Here is a 16,751-nt window from a genome sequence, read left to right on the forward strand (position 1 = left end):
GTGGTCTCTTCCCATTGATAAAATAGAAGCAAACACACATAATTCACCCAATTGTTCTGAGATGCACTGAGCTAATTAACATATGTGAAATGCTTAACCATTGTATCTGGAACTTATTAGGGGCTCAGTGGATAGCAGGTTCTTCCCTTTTGTCCTTCTAGGATTATACTCATTTACTTCATCATTTGTACCTTGGAGAGAGAAGGGGGAAGGAAGGAAGGGAGAGAGGAAGAGAGGGAGAAAGAGAGAGAGAGAGAGAGAGAGGGAGGGAGAGAGAGGGAGGGAGAGAGAGAGAGAGAGAGAGAGAGAGAGAGAGAGAGAGAGAGAGAGAGAGAGAGAGAGAGAGAGAGATAGTGCGTGATTTGAGTCAAGACACTGGTCCCTCTCAGGCCCACAAAAATATCAATTATTTTCTCCAACTTTGCTTTCTGCCTAGATCAGGCAGGCAGCAGGGCTAACAGGGCAGAACAACCTGTGTGTGTACAAGGGGTGGTTTCTAACAATCTGCTTGTATTGAAAGCTGATTACTGCCACACTGCTCCAGTACTCTGAGAAATGTAGTAGGCAGGAGTCCTGGAGCCCATTTTCCCAACTGCAGGGAATAAGACCATGTCTATTTACAGGGAGGTCTGGGTTACCAAGGAGATCACATTACCTGTTTTAGTATTCTTCCTTGGCTAACTGGTGAAGTCGAAGAAGTTTGTCTGCAAAGCTGCTTGCAATCTCAGCCGGTTTCCTTTATTTTGTATAGATTTCTCCTTCCCCATTTCCCTACCCTCAGCATCCACCCACCTCCCCCCTGTACCATCTCCCACTTTCTCCCAAGCTCTCCCAAACCTTCTTCCCAAACTTCCCTCTACCTTCTCCCAAATCCCCCCCCAACCTCACCATATCCTAGCCCCAACCCTTCCATATATCTACACCTCCCACTGTATTGTCACAACACCCTGATCTGGTCACTGCTTCTGAAAGTGTCCAGGATCTCACCCCAAAGTTGAGCTTTTTCTAATTCCTCTTTCCCTCCCACCTTACTAGCCCTTCATCTCCTCCCCCCAACTAAGCTCAGAAATAATTCCAACACAAGTAGAAATGCCAATGTTTATTGATGCTTTAAAAATATCACTTTCAAAATGATATTTATTGAAAAAGTTACAAGTTTTGTGATAAAGGAAGCTTGATTTAAAAAAGAAGAATCAAGTCAGTCTCACAGCTACATGTTTTTCATATTAGTTTCTAAAATCTATTTTCATGCATATTGTTAGTATAAAATGTGATTAAAACAGTCCCATATAATGCAGGGCTCAAAGGGGCAGGCATGCAAGGTGGGGGTAAAAAAACAAAACAGAACAAAAAAAACAGTTCAAATCGTCAGGTTCAAACCATGATCCAAGAGGCAGAATCGTACAGGTAGCCTTAGTCCATAGCCAGAGGTTCAGTGGAAGATTCTGAGAGCTGCAAATGCTGATGGCAGCTGAGGTAACAGGGGACACATTGCCAGAAAGTCACTAAGACCCAGGATCTACCCAGCAATTATTTCATCACGCTGCCTTCTATTCCACCTGTGCCTGAAACAATTGTAGTGACAATAACGTGATGGAAAGGACACTTTGCGGGTACTCCACTCGATGTTTGGGTCATGTGTTTCAAGCCAGTGGATTCCAAGAATCAGAGGGTATCGTGGTGCATGAATGATGTCAAACTGGAGCTCTTCAACGTGATTGCCAATTTTGACTTCAACAGGTGGCGTTTCCTTGGTGATGGGTCCATTGAGCAGTGGACGGCCATCGACGGTTTCCAGCATCAAAGGGAAGATGTTATTGCGGACTGGCAACTTCTCTCGAAGAACCACTGAATTGTCGATGCTGTTTCTGTAAGAGCCGGAATCTACCATTGCTTGCTCAAAGAACTGTCTTCTTCCCAGTCGGATTTCAACAGTTAGCCATAGGGTACGGGACATGGATATTGGAAGAGAGGGGGACGCGTATTTGTAGATTGGCCCGCCCGGGGTCCCCCTTACCGCCGGGCCTCCATGTTTCCCGCCGGCTGGGCACGATGAGGCTTCACAGGACAATCTCTGGCAAAATGACCAGGATGCCCACAGTAGAGACACAAGTGGCCTTCGCGGCGGCGGGCCCTTTCAGCTTCACTGAGATGTGGGCGATTGCTGGCAGCTTGCATTGGTTGGTTTTCAGCAGGTGGATTCTCAGGCCCCTCTCTTTCCTCAGCGGGGCTTGGGCCTGATGAATCAAGGGCAGCTGCACCACTATTCTTCTCTTCTAGGCGGACACAGTGAATGATCAGATCAGATAGTTTGGCAAGCAGGCTTCTGCGAGACAGTTCGTTTCCCATTGAACTGGCCAGGCGTTTTTGAAACTGGATGCAGAGAGTGCCTTCATTCCACTTCAGCTCTTGAGCAAGGAGGTGGAAATGGGTGGCATACTGGTGAACAGGGCCCTCCCCTTGGCACAGTTGACGGATGCGGTGGTTGGCATCTTCCAGGTCTTCTGGGTTGTCAAAAGTATCTTGCAGCACTTGGATGAAACTTTCAAATTGCTCCAGCAGGGGGCTTTGAATATCCAGCAAGGGCTGGAACCACCTTCTTGCCTCACCTGAGAAGCGATTGCCAACGAAGCTCACCAGGGCTGCTTCAGTGGGATACAGGTGCCCTCTGACTCTCATGTAACTACTCAGTTGAATCAGGAACTCGGGAAGCTTTTGGGCATCCCCACTGAAGGCTAAAGGGTATTCTAGAGGGAAAGTTGCAACCTCTAATCCACTGGGGGCTTGGGAGCATTCTGAAAATGCAGATGTCCCCACAACTATTAGTCCCTCCAGGCTCTGAGTGGATAATGGGAGTTCTAGGAACTCCTGAGCATCTGATGAATCCAAGCATTCCTGGGACACCCTAGGCTCCAGGAGCTCCGGGGTAGCTGGAAGCTCAAGAGCCTCCAGGTGTGATGAAGTCTCCTGGTATTCTGGTTCCTTCTGGGGTTCCTCACTATTTGGGGTGCCCTGGGATTCTGAATCCTGGGGCTCCTGGGTCTCTGAGCTATTCTGGCTGTCTGGGGGCTCTGAGTCCCAGGCTGTTGGGAGCTCATGGCTCTTGGGAGGTGCCTGAGGCTCCTGGCTTGCTGGAGGTTTCCAGGCTGTGAGCTCCTGGAGCTCTGGGGGCTCCTGAGCCTCCTCAATCTCGGAGGGCTCCCAAGTTGCTGGAACATCCCTGAGCTCCTTGATCTTTGAGGGCTCCAGGAGCTTGGGAGGCTTCTGGGCCTCCTTGCTCTCTGGGGGCTCCTGGGGTTCCTTGATCTCTCTGGGCTCCTGGAGCCCCGAGGCTGCTGGGGGCTCAGGGGATTCTGAGGACTTCCGGGACTCCTGGGCCTCTGAGGGCTTTTGGAGTGTTTCATCCTCTTTGGCTGCTCGGGATTTCTGGAACTCTGGGATCTGGGCCTGGAGGGCAGCATTTTCTTCCATCAGCCTCTGTACTTGGGCCTGTAGAATTTCATTCTCCAATTTCAGAGCAACATAGGAAGCTGCTAAGTCCTCTACCATCTTTTGAGGAAATGGGCTTGGTTTGGCAATTTGCTACCAAGAGAGATTGGGTGGCCGCTTGTGAGGTCTTTCCTGAAAGCTGCTCACAGTCAGATGTAGCCTTCCCAAGTTTTCCAAGGGGTGGGGATTTGGGCCCCGTCAAAGCTGATTACCAAGAGGTCACTGGGAGCCTCCGGAGCTCAGCAAAGGGAAATGTCAGAAACACTGTGAAGAGAGTGGGAGCTGAGGATCAGAAACTGTGGAAAGCACTCCATTCAACATAAATCAAATCCTAATCTGTCTAACAGTGCTGGCTTACTTTTACCTCAGATTCATACCCATGAACTCAGGCACAAATGCTGCCTCTGGCCCCATGGCATTTCAAGAGTAGTACCTGACCCACACCATGCATGCCATTTTGCATTCTTCTCTGGAAAACAGAACATTATAGCACAAGTCCCTTTCCCCATATTTAGTTTTACACAGTTTTAATTTCAAATGTCTGCCTCACATCCCAATGCAACACTTGGATTTTCACAGCTGCTTTCAGCAACTAAATCAAATGTTTGAGCAATATGGGAATTTTAGGCTCTGTGGTGGACTAACCCAATAGATATTTTTGGGTCAATAGAGTAGGAGGTAGGGGGGGAGCTCTTTTCTGACACCTCAGAAATCACACCACATAAGAAACCGCACATGACCAGTCTCAGGAGAAAACAAGCAAAAGTTGACTAAATATATATATTTACATATATATTTATATATATGCACACACATATGCGCTTAACAGACACATGCATATTATTTCTAAAATGCCTCAAAATAGTTAAGAATATAATATTTATAAATGTACGTTACCATTCAGAGACAGTGCAGGAGCTCGGCTGTCTGCGTACCCATCGCTGAGGAGGGAAGTGTGTGAATGGCTGTGGAGGCTTGCCTTTTCTGCACACCCTGAACTCAAACAAACACACCCACTCCCAGAACACGTTCCAACTCTCCTCTGTAACATAGCTATTTCGAGTGTGGAAGAGTTTTTTTTTTTTTTTCTTGACAGTACCTCACAGTTCACAGCAGCAAGGAGAGTGGGATGCTGCGCTGATATGAAGCACTCTCATGCACTCTGTCCTTGCTTACCTTTAATAAATATTTGGCCAGGAAATTCGGAGTAATACCACTGCTCTTGTGAAAAGTTGCAAACATTTCTGAATGACCACAGTGGTTTGGGACTTGATTTTTTATTTAAACGTCTGTCTCACGTAACCTACCCCTACTCTGTCCACACTGGGCCTTTTGTTTAATTCTCACTTAGAGGACAGCCTGCACACCCTCAGCCCTTTCTTCTTCTCACCTACTCAGTCCTGAGTGTCTCTCCCTGCAATGTTTTTTTTTGAAACTTTACTGTGCACAGATTGAGGCAAGGTAGAGCGGGGTAAAAATGTGAAGAAAGACCACTTTCTCAGTGAGTTCTTGCAGCAGTTCTGAGTTCTGCAGGGGCCCTGGCTCTTGCTGAGTAGTGTGTGTGCGCATGTACATGCATGCTGGTAGTGGGCTTGAACTCGGGGCCAGGACTCTGTCCTTTAGCACTTTTTTTCCCTCAAGCCTTGCACTCTACCACTGAGCCACCCACTCCACTTCTGGCTCTTTGCTAGTTAACTAGAGATAAGGGTCTCATGGATTTTCCTATTTGTGCCGGCTTCAACCATGATCTCAGTCTCTTGAGTAGCTAGGCATGAGCCATCAGAATCCAGCTCTTTCTGAATGTCTTAACCAGTGTTTTCACACTTCCTTGAGTGGCTTGCAAGCTCCAGCTAGCACACAGGTAGCCTACTGGGACTTGCATCTTACAAAGTGATCCTGCTCTGTGTCACTTTTTCTTCCTATGCCACATCACAATTATAACCTGGGCATGGGCCAGATAGCAAGGTTCAGGGACAGTTATTTTCATCTCAGTAAGGGTGGTCACCTCAGACAATGCACCAAGTCAGCCATGGTCTGAAACCTCCTTTAAAAATGGTCAATTCTACATTAGCCAGCCTAATGCAATTGACCCAAATGCCAGCCTGTTTACAGCCTGAGCTACTTGATCTTAAATATAGCAACTTTGAAAAGCACAATGGTTTGCAGATTTAAATTTATTCTATAAGTATATTCTTTAAACTTATTCTCCCAAAGCTTTCTTTTCTTTTCTGTTTTGAAATACTCCACACATAAAAATACCATCACCACCAGGGAACAAATGATGCATTCTGTTTGTGCAAATTTCTCAGAGAACTGAAGTTTTCCTTCCCGTTGAGAAGCCAAAACACAGAGTTGCTGTTTACTTCACCAATATGAAAAATCAGAAAGACATTTATAGCATATGTTACATGTTTTTGTCCATCACTAAATAAATTATTTTGAACATAATCTATTTAATGGTTTGGGGATCCTACTTACACAAATCAGCTGGTTTCACTGTAGAACATTATGCTGCTACTTGAGAGCTACTGATGGATACAAAGTAGCCTGTCTTAAACTGAAAACCTCTAGCTTCATGGAATTTCTTTTTACCATTGTAATTTTCTACTCTTTTGCTATCAAATAGCTTCTATAGCATTACCTCTATATATAAGACATACAATATATGCAAATTAGGTAAGTTTTTTAGTTTTTCTAAAATTCAGTCTAAACCTCAGTTTATGAAACTGTGAAATGGAGCTATTAATAACACTGAAGTTTAGAGGCTGATCACAAAGAATCTGAATTTCTGGGCCTTGGTGGCTCACAACAGTAATCCTAGTTACTCAGGAGGCTGGTATCTGAAGATTTGGATTCAAAGCCAGCCTAGGCAAGCAAGTCTGTGAGACTATCTTCAATTAACAAGCAGAAAGCTGGAAGTGGAGCTGTGGCTTATGTTGTCAAACACTAACTATGAGCTCAGGGACAATGACCAGACCCTGAATTCAAGTCCAGGATCAGCACAAAAAATATTATCTGAGCAATGTGGGTAACAGGCTTAACCCAGCATTTAGCAGCCAGTTACATCCAGTCAAGTTTAATCACAATAAAAACAATAGTAAACTGTTGAAGCAGTAACTTAATTTTAACATATGTGAACTTGGAACTTGGGTAGGTGATCTTTCTAAATTTGTGTAGGCCCTGAGCAAGGGGGTCTCATAAGAAGAAATTCACAGTGTCTGAATTTTACCGAGTTTATTTTTCACTACTCAAGATCTTTTGTCTTTTCTTCTTAGGTGCGTTATGGAATTAAACAATTCGTCAAATAACTCTAAGATCCAGAGCTGAAGGCATCGAAGTAAGAAGATGAGGTGATTAGCAAGGGGGTTTCAGAGAAGCCAAGATAGATGTTTAAGCAGTCCCTGACCAAAAGGCTGAACAGCACATTGCCTGCAGGCATATTTATTCAGTGAGTAAACACAGGGACCTTTCTTCTTTCATTCCCCTCCACTAAAGAGCAAAGACCAAATTCAACATTCTTAAGTACAAGTTCCAAACTGCCTAAACATAGAGAATTATTCTTTTTTTTTTTGAGTGGAAAAAAGAGCTACACTGACTTTTGTCAAAATGCCTAAAGCAGTTTTAATATCCTGAATTAGTCAAGTAAGAATAAGAAAGTTAAGAATAGGAAAGTTATCACATTTAAAATCTCAACATGTTTTCCCTATACTTTAATCCGTCTTCTGACCCTCACAACATGTTGGAATTTATGGAGCCTTTAGGATGGTTATGAAAACATTTTAAATAAATGAAGTTTGGGTTACCAGGCAAATGAATATTTCAGGGAAAATAAAGACAAATAGGTTCATTTAACAAACTGAAAAATCTGTACAATAAGAAGAAATGTTCATGCTTAGTTATGTTAATGAGTTACATATGTTGATTGTTAGCTTAGGAAGAAAGAAGGAAAAGGTTGAATGAGATGAAATTCTTATTTCGTACATTCCATTGCGAAGCATAATTTTATTTTGTTGGTAAGTATACAATCTAAAACATTTTAGGCCTCTGCCAGGGTCTTCATCCTCAAAGCTGCCTGGACTGCATCTTTATGCAAGTAAAGCTTCTACCCTTCCCTCTCTTCACCCTGGAATACAATCAATAGGGCAGGTTACCGCTACAGATCTCTGGCACAAGGCCCAGTTAATCCTTGGGAGCAGTCCCACCCAGGTGTGTGTTTTGTTCGATATATTATTCCTATGGTTGCATTAGAGCTTGTAGCCCTTTTTTTAAAACTCATCAATCTGCTTAGGGCAGATTGAAATTTTTTTCAAGAATATACCATAATGATGGGCACTGGTGGCTCATGCCTGTAATCCAAGTTACTCACAAGGCTGAGATCTGAGGATTGCAGTTTGAAGCTACCCTGGGTAAGAAAGTCTATGAGATGCATCTTTAATTAACCACTCAAAAAGCCAGAAGTGGAGTTATGGATGAAGTGGTAGAGTGCTAGCTTTGAGCAAAAAGCCCAACAACAATACCCAGAACCTGAGTTCCAGCTCAGGACAAAAAGAAAAAAAAAAAAAGAAACAACACACACACACACACACACACACACACACACACACACACACACAAAACAAACAATAAAAAACACACCATAATATCATACTAGAGCAGTAGTGGGAGTTTTCAGTTCCTTTGATAACCAAGCATTCTCTTTACCCTTATGACTGGGATCCAGAGCACCTGGTAATGAAATGGAAATAGGGTCCATCCCAGTACAATTCTGAAGAAGTCTAAATTCATTACCCTTTCCTTTCCCTGTGTGATATTTACCATCTTCTCATTTTAGTTCTGTCCTACTAATGGGGAAGTCTTTCTCTTCTATCAGCTATCGCATTAGGTAAACCAATCTGTACTTTTATATACTACCTCATAAGGCTTTAAAGGGAAATTTCTTGGCAGGTATTTGAATTTTCATAGAGTATTCCAAAATATGTCAATCCTTTCAAGACTCTTCTGTTTGGTGAGATATCCTGAGACAAAGAGAATTTTGGCATTCTTCAGATCACACCATGTCTGTATTTCCCTCTGGTTTCTTTAAAGGCTGATACAGTATGGCATCTAATGTTAGCATATTTGCTTCATGAGTTCAATGCTATGGTTTCCCTGAACCCTGGTGATGTGCTGAGGCACCCATCCCTGCAGCCTAGCATGGGTACAGGAAATCTCATTCTTGGGAGGAGTATTTTTTAAATAAGTTTTTTATTGTCAAAGTACTGTACAGAGGGGTTACAGTTACATGAGCAAGGTAATGAGTACATTTCTTATCAAGCATTGTTGCCTCCATCTTTGTTTTTCCCCTACCATCCTTTCCCTCCTATCTCCACAACTACACCCCCCACCTAAATTGTAAAGTTTGTTTTTCAGCATAGTGTCTTGTGCATCTCATTGTTACAATAGGTCAACTTGTTACAAGGATACAATTTTGTCTGCTTTCTAGTCCTCTTAGTCCCTTGAGTTTGCCAATACTGGTCCACACAGAAAGCAGATTAAATCTGTACTGATGGTATCAGCAATGCGGGATAGAAAAAAAAAAGAGGGGATGAAGAAGGAGAGGAGGAGGAGGAAGGAGAGAGAGAGAGAGAGAGAGAGAGAGAGAGAGAGAGAGAGAGAGAGAGAGAGAACATGAAAACATAGGAAGGAGAACAAGAGATATAGTTGGGAAAGACAGGGATAGGTGAGGAAAGGAGAAAGGAAGATAGCATCAGAAAGTCTAAAAAACACTTTAAAATTCAGCAAATGTATACTTGTCAGATAAATATTTAATTTTATGGTTCAGCAGTTAAAAATTACCTAAAAGATGATGTCTTTTTTTTTTTTTTTGGTTGTGGGGCTTGAACTCTGGGCTTGGGCACTGTCCCTCAGCTCTTCAGCTCAAGGCAAGTACTCTATTGCTTGAGCCACAGAGCCACTTCCTGTTTTCTAGTGGTTTATTGGAAGTATGAGTCTCATGGACTTTCCTGCCCGGGCTGGCTTTAAACCGGAATCCTCAGATCTCAGCCTCGTGAGTAGCTAGAATTACAGTGTGAGCTACTGGCACTGGCTGACGTTTATCTTTTTAATGGTTAGGATTACCTCTAAAAGTTTTAATGAGGTCTTGGGTGTGACACAGACTTTGCTGAAGAAATACTAATAGACCCTTGGTGAGAGGGAGGGGAATGGGGGTGTCAAGGTGGGAAATGCAGAGAAGGAACACACAGCCTTACCAATATTGCTGTTTGGGTATGCTGTCCAAATATGATTGTAGTTGAGAAAGTACTTAAAAAAATGTGCTAATGAGGGGCTGGGAAGGTGGCTCAGTGGTAGAGCGCTTGCCTTGCATACATGAGGCCCTGGGTTCAATTCCTCAGCACCACATAAGCAAAAAGAAAAAAAGCCAGAAGTGGCACTGTGGCTCAAGTGGTAGAGCTCTAGCCTTGAGCTGAAGAGCTCAGGGACAGTGCCCAGGCCCAGAGTTCAGGCCCCACGACCGGACCCCCCCCAAAAAAAATGTGCTAATGAAAGGAACATAGGCTTTGAAGTAAGGCAGGTCTAGGTCCAATTTCCATCTCGGCTTTTGTTCTTACTAGCTGTGTGATCTTGGCCACATTACTTAAATTGTCTGAAACTAATTTTCCTTTTCTCAAAAACACTACAATTACTGAATTTCTGTGAAGATTAGGAAATAAAAGTATCTAAAAATAGACATTTACTGAATTGTAGCAGATGATAAAAATCATATTGATAGTACAAGGATTGTCATTGTTTTTTATGCCAGCTTATCTCATGTATATCTAAACAAAATTCCTCCCAACTTTTTATATACAAACTGAACATGTGATTGTTCCAAGCTTCACTTGCTTTCCATCAAGTAAACCTATATTTATTCCCTTGTCATTCTTTTTCCACAAGTCAGTGAGCATTTATGTGGTTAATGGCACTGTTGTAGTTGTCTGCAGGCATGTGTATGTGTGTATTTGGGTATGTGGTCTAGAGAAGTAACACAAAGATAATTTCACTTGGAGCTCTTTTTCAAAGTATACAGGCCAGAATAACAGGTAAAATACGTGCTGGAACATTAATATATATTAATATATGTATAGCTATCTACTAGTGCTAAATATCAAGTGAGAGGAATGCAGTCCTGAAGGTGGAAAGAACGAGAGTTTATGGATGTGGGGTGGGGGAGTGAGAGGTACCATCTGGGAAAGCTAAGTAAAAGTGGTGGAAAGAAAATGATTGGATCATCCTAGTAGGACAATAATATTAGAGTGGAGGAAGAAAAAGGCATTCTTGGTAGAGGAAACAGTGATAAGAAAAGCAGAGATGGGGAATGGAGAAGCAATAGCTCTGTTTGAGTGAAGACTGGGGTATGTGAGGGAAACACATGACTTTGTAGCCATAGGTGATACACAGAGGCTCAACCAGAAAGTTGAGATTTGGCAGAGGTACAGTAACATACAAATGTTTTAGAGATACTTGGCTAAGAAATATGTGACCTAGGCAATTTCTAACTGCCCCTTCATTTACCGAACTACTGGTACATATTAACATTTATTCATTTGTTGGATTTGTTCTATCAGTTGATCTTCTCTCAATATTTTCAAAAGCTTTATACTGTATGTTTTCTCAGCACTGTAATCCTGCCTCTGATTTTTCCCATGCTAACCATAGCATGGGGCTCTTGCTTTTGTTATTTCATCTTAATCACTTGTTCTGAGAGGAGATTTGCATACCAAATTCTGTTTTCCTGTTTCCTTCCATTCCACTTCTGCCATTATTTTGTTCCTGTCACTAGTCTATTTGATTTTCAAGCACAGCTGGCTTATCTAAAACCGAGTGTCTCTTCTTTGTATGCACCCCTGACAGAAAGATAGGCCCCCCCTCTTATTCTCTGATTATTTCTTGGCTGAAAGAATGAAGCAGAAAATATCATTAGCTAAGAGTCACATCAGATTCCTGGGACATTTGTATTTTCTTCATGCGTGCCAGCAAAGCATGTGCAAACAGGAAAGGTTATGCTGATGAATTATTTGTCAAGGACTGAAGGGGAAGTTTAGTTTTCTTAATTTTTAAAAAGACCTTTGCAATGTCTTTTTTCTGTTACCTTTAAGTAAGCATGCAGTCCTTAAAGGGTGCTTTGTGAGTTCATTGTAGGTGCAACATAGGTATGATGTAACGTAGTCACTGTGTAACACTGAGGTGCTGTAGTAGTCAGCACAGTTTGAAAGAATAGACTTATTTAAAGGAGACTTTATGGGATGTATTTCTGGAAATTGTACACAAAATTGTTTATTATGGCAAGTCTAGGTAGTAGAGATGAATGGGAGTTGGGGTTTTCATTTTGGATTTTTCCATCATATTTGATTTATTTTAAAAATATGAGCAGACATTTAAAAAATGGAAACAAAGGAATCCTATGGCCTCACTGTGTATTGATTTGGCAGAGTCCTGTAGGATGCTGTCCCATCCTTTCTGTCAATGTTTTATTCCCTCCAGGTTTGCCTATGCTCTGCTAGCTTGGTTCTTCTCTACACTGTACCACCCACATAGTACGTTCACCTAGCTATGCCCCTGCCTGGCTTTCCACCTTTTGATATCTGATACTTTTTTCCTGGCCCAGCTCAGAAGCAGCTCTGTTCAAGTAGCCTTACATGATTTCCCTGGTCCACATGTCCCTCTCAGTCTCTTGTGTGCCAATGCTGCAAATGCAGCCACATAGATTGTAGTTTTCACTGACAATCTAATTGTTTCCTGTTGTGGTGTTCTATGACTAGTTAGAGGAATTGTATGATTTGGGGCAAGTAGTAATCTCTTTGGGTACATTTCCTCATTTAGACAAAGGAGACATGTTGAGTGATTGAGTGATTGCCTAAATGCCTCTTTCTTCATTTTTTTTCTGCCAATTCTGGGGTCTGGGTCCTGTTCTGAGCTTTTTGTTTCTCAAGGCTAGTGTTCTACTACCTGAACCATAGCTCCACTTCTGACTTTTTGGTGGTTAATTGAAGACAAGACTCTCATGGACTTTCCTGTCTACACTGGCTTCAAACCGTGATCCTTAGATCTCAACCTTCTGAGTAGCTCGGTTTATAGCTGAGAGCCACTGGTACCACGAAATGCCTTCTATTTCTTATAATTCAAGATTATCATATTCATGAAAAGGTTTTCAAAATTTTGAAGCCCTAGAAACAAATGTTAAGATTACATTGATTTTAGTTCCTAAAGTTCTTATGAACTATGGCTATAAGTCATGTTGCAGTTTAACCAAAACTCTACTTCTTTGATTTAAGTTAAAGCCCACTTTTCCAAGAGAAGGAACCTTATCTTTTTTCCCAAAGATTAGGGACATAAATTTAAATGTTTTCCTCCTAATTAGTTTTCATTTCTGAGCTAATAATTACTTGAAAATATTTTTATTAAATGTGGAGTTGGCACAAAGAGCTCATTTGGACTCTCTATTTCATTAAGCCTGATAATTTAGAAATGTCCTATTACTATATTTCAGTAATTTGTCCTTGGAAAACTAACTTCTCAGAAATAATGAATACCACTCCATATGTTATCATGAGAAAAACAACATCAAAGCTTATGACAAAACTTTTATAGCTTTTCTAAGTACTATACCGAGTACATTTATTAACTCATCAAATGCTTACAACAATCCCATAAAGTAGACATTCTCACCCTTTCCCTCTGCTTCACAGATGAGAAAACTGAGGCCCAGAAAAGGAGTCAGAGCTTGTAAATTGTAGAGATAAGTCTTTATCACAGGGAGTCTCTTTTCATCTTCTGTGCTCTAAACAAATATACTAGGTTTACTACATCTCTGCCCTTAACTTCTTAACTATGGTAAATCCTTTCCTTTCAGGTCCTTATTTCCTTATCTCAAATTAAGAATACTAAACTAGCTGGTTTAAACTAGTTTAGAAGCTCTCTGCCCATGGCCTAGATGTGGTCTGTAGATACATTTTGGTTTGCTCATCCTGTAGTTGCTGTAGAGTTAATTGGAAATATTAAAACAATCTTCCAACAGAACAATCCAGATTTCTAATTTCTCTTGAAAAATTGGGAAATCTGGCTATCAGATTCACATTTCTATATGGTAATAATAAACAGGAGCAACTTCCTTTGGCTGAGGAAGACAGTCTCGTTTCAATTGTTCCACCACCTTTATTTTTTATGCCTATCTAGTCTTCTGTTCTTTTTAGCCTGAATTCTAATCCCCGATATATAGTTTTAAATCTCTTCAAGTCTCAGTATTTAGTGATTCTTTGTGTAGCAATAAGTAATGTAGCTGCTGCTGATATGCACAAGAACAGATGAATCCCAAAGACATTATGTTCAATGAAAGAAGTCAGAACCAACAATAAATGTTACTGTTCATATGGAGTTCAAGAATAAACAAATTTGAACTGGGTGCCAGTGGCTCATGATGGTAATCCTAGATCTTAGGATCACAGTTTGAAGCTAGCATGACCAGGAAAGTCTATGAGACTGCTATCTTCAAGTAATCACCAAAAAGCCTAAAGTGGAGGTGTGGCTCAAGTGGTAGAGAGCCAGCCTTAAGTGAAAAAGCTAAGAACAGTGCCCAGGCCCTGAGTTCAAGCTCCAATAATGGCAGAATAAAAGGAATAGGAACATTCTATGCTGGATACCTGTGGCTCTTACCGGCAATCTTAGTGATCTGGGAGACTGAGAATGGGAGGATCATGATTTGAGGTAAGCCCGGGCAGTAACAATTCTATGAGATTCCTTCTCACAGTGGTACTTATGTGTCATTCTAAGCTACATGTGAGTCTGAGATTGGGAGGATTTCAGTGCCAGGCCAGCCAAAGCAGAAAAGTCAATGAGCTCTGTTTTTAGGGAATGGAAGCTGAATGTGGTAGGACATGCCTGTGATCCCAGAGAGGATGGCAGACCTATAGTACTTCAGCTCAGGCATGTGCTGAAAAAGAAACAGAACTTTATCCTGAATAATAACTGTAAAACAGGCCTGGAGGTGTGCCTCACTGGTACTACACCAGTTTAGTAAGCTCTAGGCTATGAATTCAAATCCCTAGCACTGTCAACAAAAACAGATACAGTCAAACAATAGTGCTATAACTCGCTCAGGGTATGGGTAGACCTTATCACCAATTCTTCAAAACTACAATTTAGCTGAAGGGATAGAGTATTGACTGAGAGGAAGCTCAAGGAACTTTCTGAGTGTGAGTGATAGAAGTATTCTATATGTTGATCTGAGTGATAGTCACAAGTGTGTGTGTGTGTGTGTGTGTGTGTGTGTGTGTGTGTGTAAAAGACCTCTAAAGATTTGTGCTTTGTATTATATGTAAATGGCACATTGTATTTTGACTAAGATACTCATAAAGCAATAGTATTGAATGAATGATTCCCAAATACTAAAACTCAGATCATGGCATTGGAATAATCTGAGATATTTTCTTCAAAAGCAAGTTCCCAAGCTGGGCACTGGTGACTCACACGTATAATCCTAGCTACTCAGGAAGCTGAGATCTGAAGATCATTGTTTGAAACCTGAGTAGACTTCAAAAAGCTGGAAGCAGAACTGTGGCTCAAGTGATAGAGTGCTAGCCTTGAGCAAAAAAGCTCAGGGACAGTGCCCAGGACCTAAGTTCAAGCTCCAGGACTGAATAAAAGGGCAGATTCCCAGAACGCAGAAAGACCTTCAGTTCTAAACCCAGTGGATTTAGTAGGTTCTGAGGACTTTAGGAAGGAGTTCAATTTGAGGCATTTTCCTCCCTTTTTTCTCCTGGCACTTTGAATCCAGTTTCTTAATTAATCTGTTAAGTAAAAGTCAACCAAAGCATTCTGAGCAAAGGTTTGCTTCCTGCTTAGCTTACTGTTGGGGTTTGGGTGGTGAGGAAATGTTGATTGTAAACAAAGGGCGACTCTAATACACAGCCAAAGGTTTTCAAGGTCTGTGCTGTTGTCATGAAGTTAGCTGGAATATTTAACTACCAATAGAATATGAACTGATGGTCAAAATACTTACACCATTTGTAGTTCTGAAAAATTGATGGTAGGGTCTACCTTGAGCACAAGTTGTTTTCTACTCAGTCTGCCTGCTTTCAAATACCGCTTTTCTAGGTGTTATCATCAGTTCGTATTATCCTGCCACATTATAAACCCATCCTCACTGATGTAAACCAGTAACATATTCTGCTTTTTGTCTAGGCATGCTTAGAAAACAGCATGTATATATGTATGTATGTATATATGTATGTATGTTGATGATGGTGATGATGATGATGATGATGACGATGATGGTGTGTGTGTGTGTGTGTGTATCTGTAACCAGGGCTTGAGCCCCAAGCCTTACTCAGCATTTTTATTCACAGCTGTTGCTCTACCACTTCAGACATGTCTCTAGTTCCAATTTTTTGCTGATTAATTAGAGGCAAATATCTTGTGTACTGGATGCTAGTGGTTCATGCCTTCAACTCTAGCTATTCAAGAGGCTGAGATAGGTGAATGACAGTTCAAAGCCAGCCAGAGGAGTCTGTGAGATTCTTATCTTCAGCTAACCTGCAAAAAGGCAGAAGTGGTGCTGTGGCTCAAGTAGTAGAGCACTAATCTTGAGTGAAAAAGCTAAGGGCCTGAGTTGAAGCCCAAGTAGAGGCACACACACACACAAATTTCCTAAAACATAAATATAACATAAATATTTCAGGAGTGTTTAAGATGTTGTGCTTAATTAATACAGTAATTATACCCATGTTTGGATGATTTCATACTTTGCTTCAACTTGTAAAGTAAGAATGATAGTAAACTATTAATAATGTCACCAATTATATTGTATAAAGGATTTTGTGCTAAATAGGCACATGTACAGGTGCTTTCCATACACTATTGTATTTAATCTTCATTAAAAATTTCAGCCAGGTATTATTACTAGTCCTATTTTACAGATGAAAAATGGAGGCCCTAGGAGGGTATGAGGTACACAAGGCAATGACTAATGCATGGAAAATATAGGATTCCAAATGTCTACTCTTTTGTATAACTCAGGTACTCACCTAGTACCAACATACTGGAGAGAAGAGCTTGCCATCTGACACTCCCCCAAACTTTTAGGTATTCACCAAAGTAAAAATGGAGATGTGATTTGTGCTTTCAGTATTTAAAAAATTTTAATATTTACAGAATAATCAAATCTTTGATTTGCTTCTATTTTCCAAAATAAGACCAACTTAGGTGGTATGTTCGTCTGCTTCAGAGGG

At 41.4% G+C, this 16,751-nt stretch overlaps 1 protein-coding gene across 1 annotated transcript; it reads right to left on the reverse strand.

The window, feature by feature from the left end:
- Window positions 1-1,999: 1,999 nt before the first annotated feature.
- Window positions 2,000-4,433, reverse strand: Rtl3 (retrotransposon Gag like 3). Its single transcript, XM_042668282.1, has 2 exons — window positions 4,387-4,433; window positions 2,000-3,753 (listed from the first exon to the last, which is right to left on the reverse strand). The coding sequence occupies exon 2, from the start codon at window positions 3,547-3,549 to the stop codon at window positions 2,014-2,016; it is 1,536 nt and encodes a 511-aa protein (XP_042524216.1). The 5' UTR covers window positions 3,550-3,753; window positions 4,387-4,433; the 3' UTR covers window positions 2,000-2,013.
- Between the last annotated feature and the right edge of the window lie 12,318 nt (window positions 4,434-16,751).

Source organism: Dipodomys spectabilis, unplaced genomic scaffold, assembly GCF_019054845.1.
Source record: "Dipodomys spectabilis isolate Male_0828 unplaced genomic scaffold, ASM1905484v1 ptg000424l, whole genome shotgun sequence".
Lineage (NCBI taxonomy): Eukaryota > Metazoa > Chordata > Mammalia > Rodentia > Heteromyidae > Dipodomys > Dipodomys spectabilis.

Bases quoted from the DNA above. Each gene is read 5' to 3' on its own strand.
- Rtl3 (XM_042668282.1), bottom strand. From the start codon at position 3,549: ATGGTAGAGGACTTAGCAGCTTCCTATGTTGCTCTGAAATTGGAGAAT.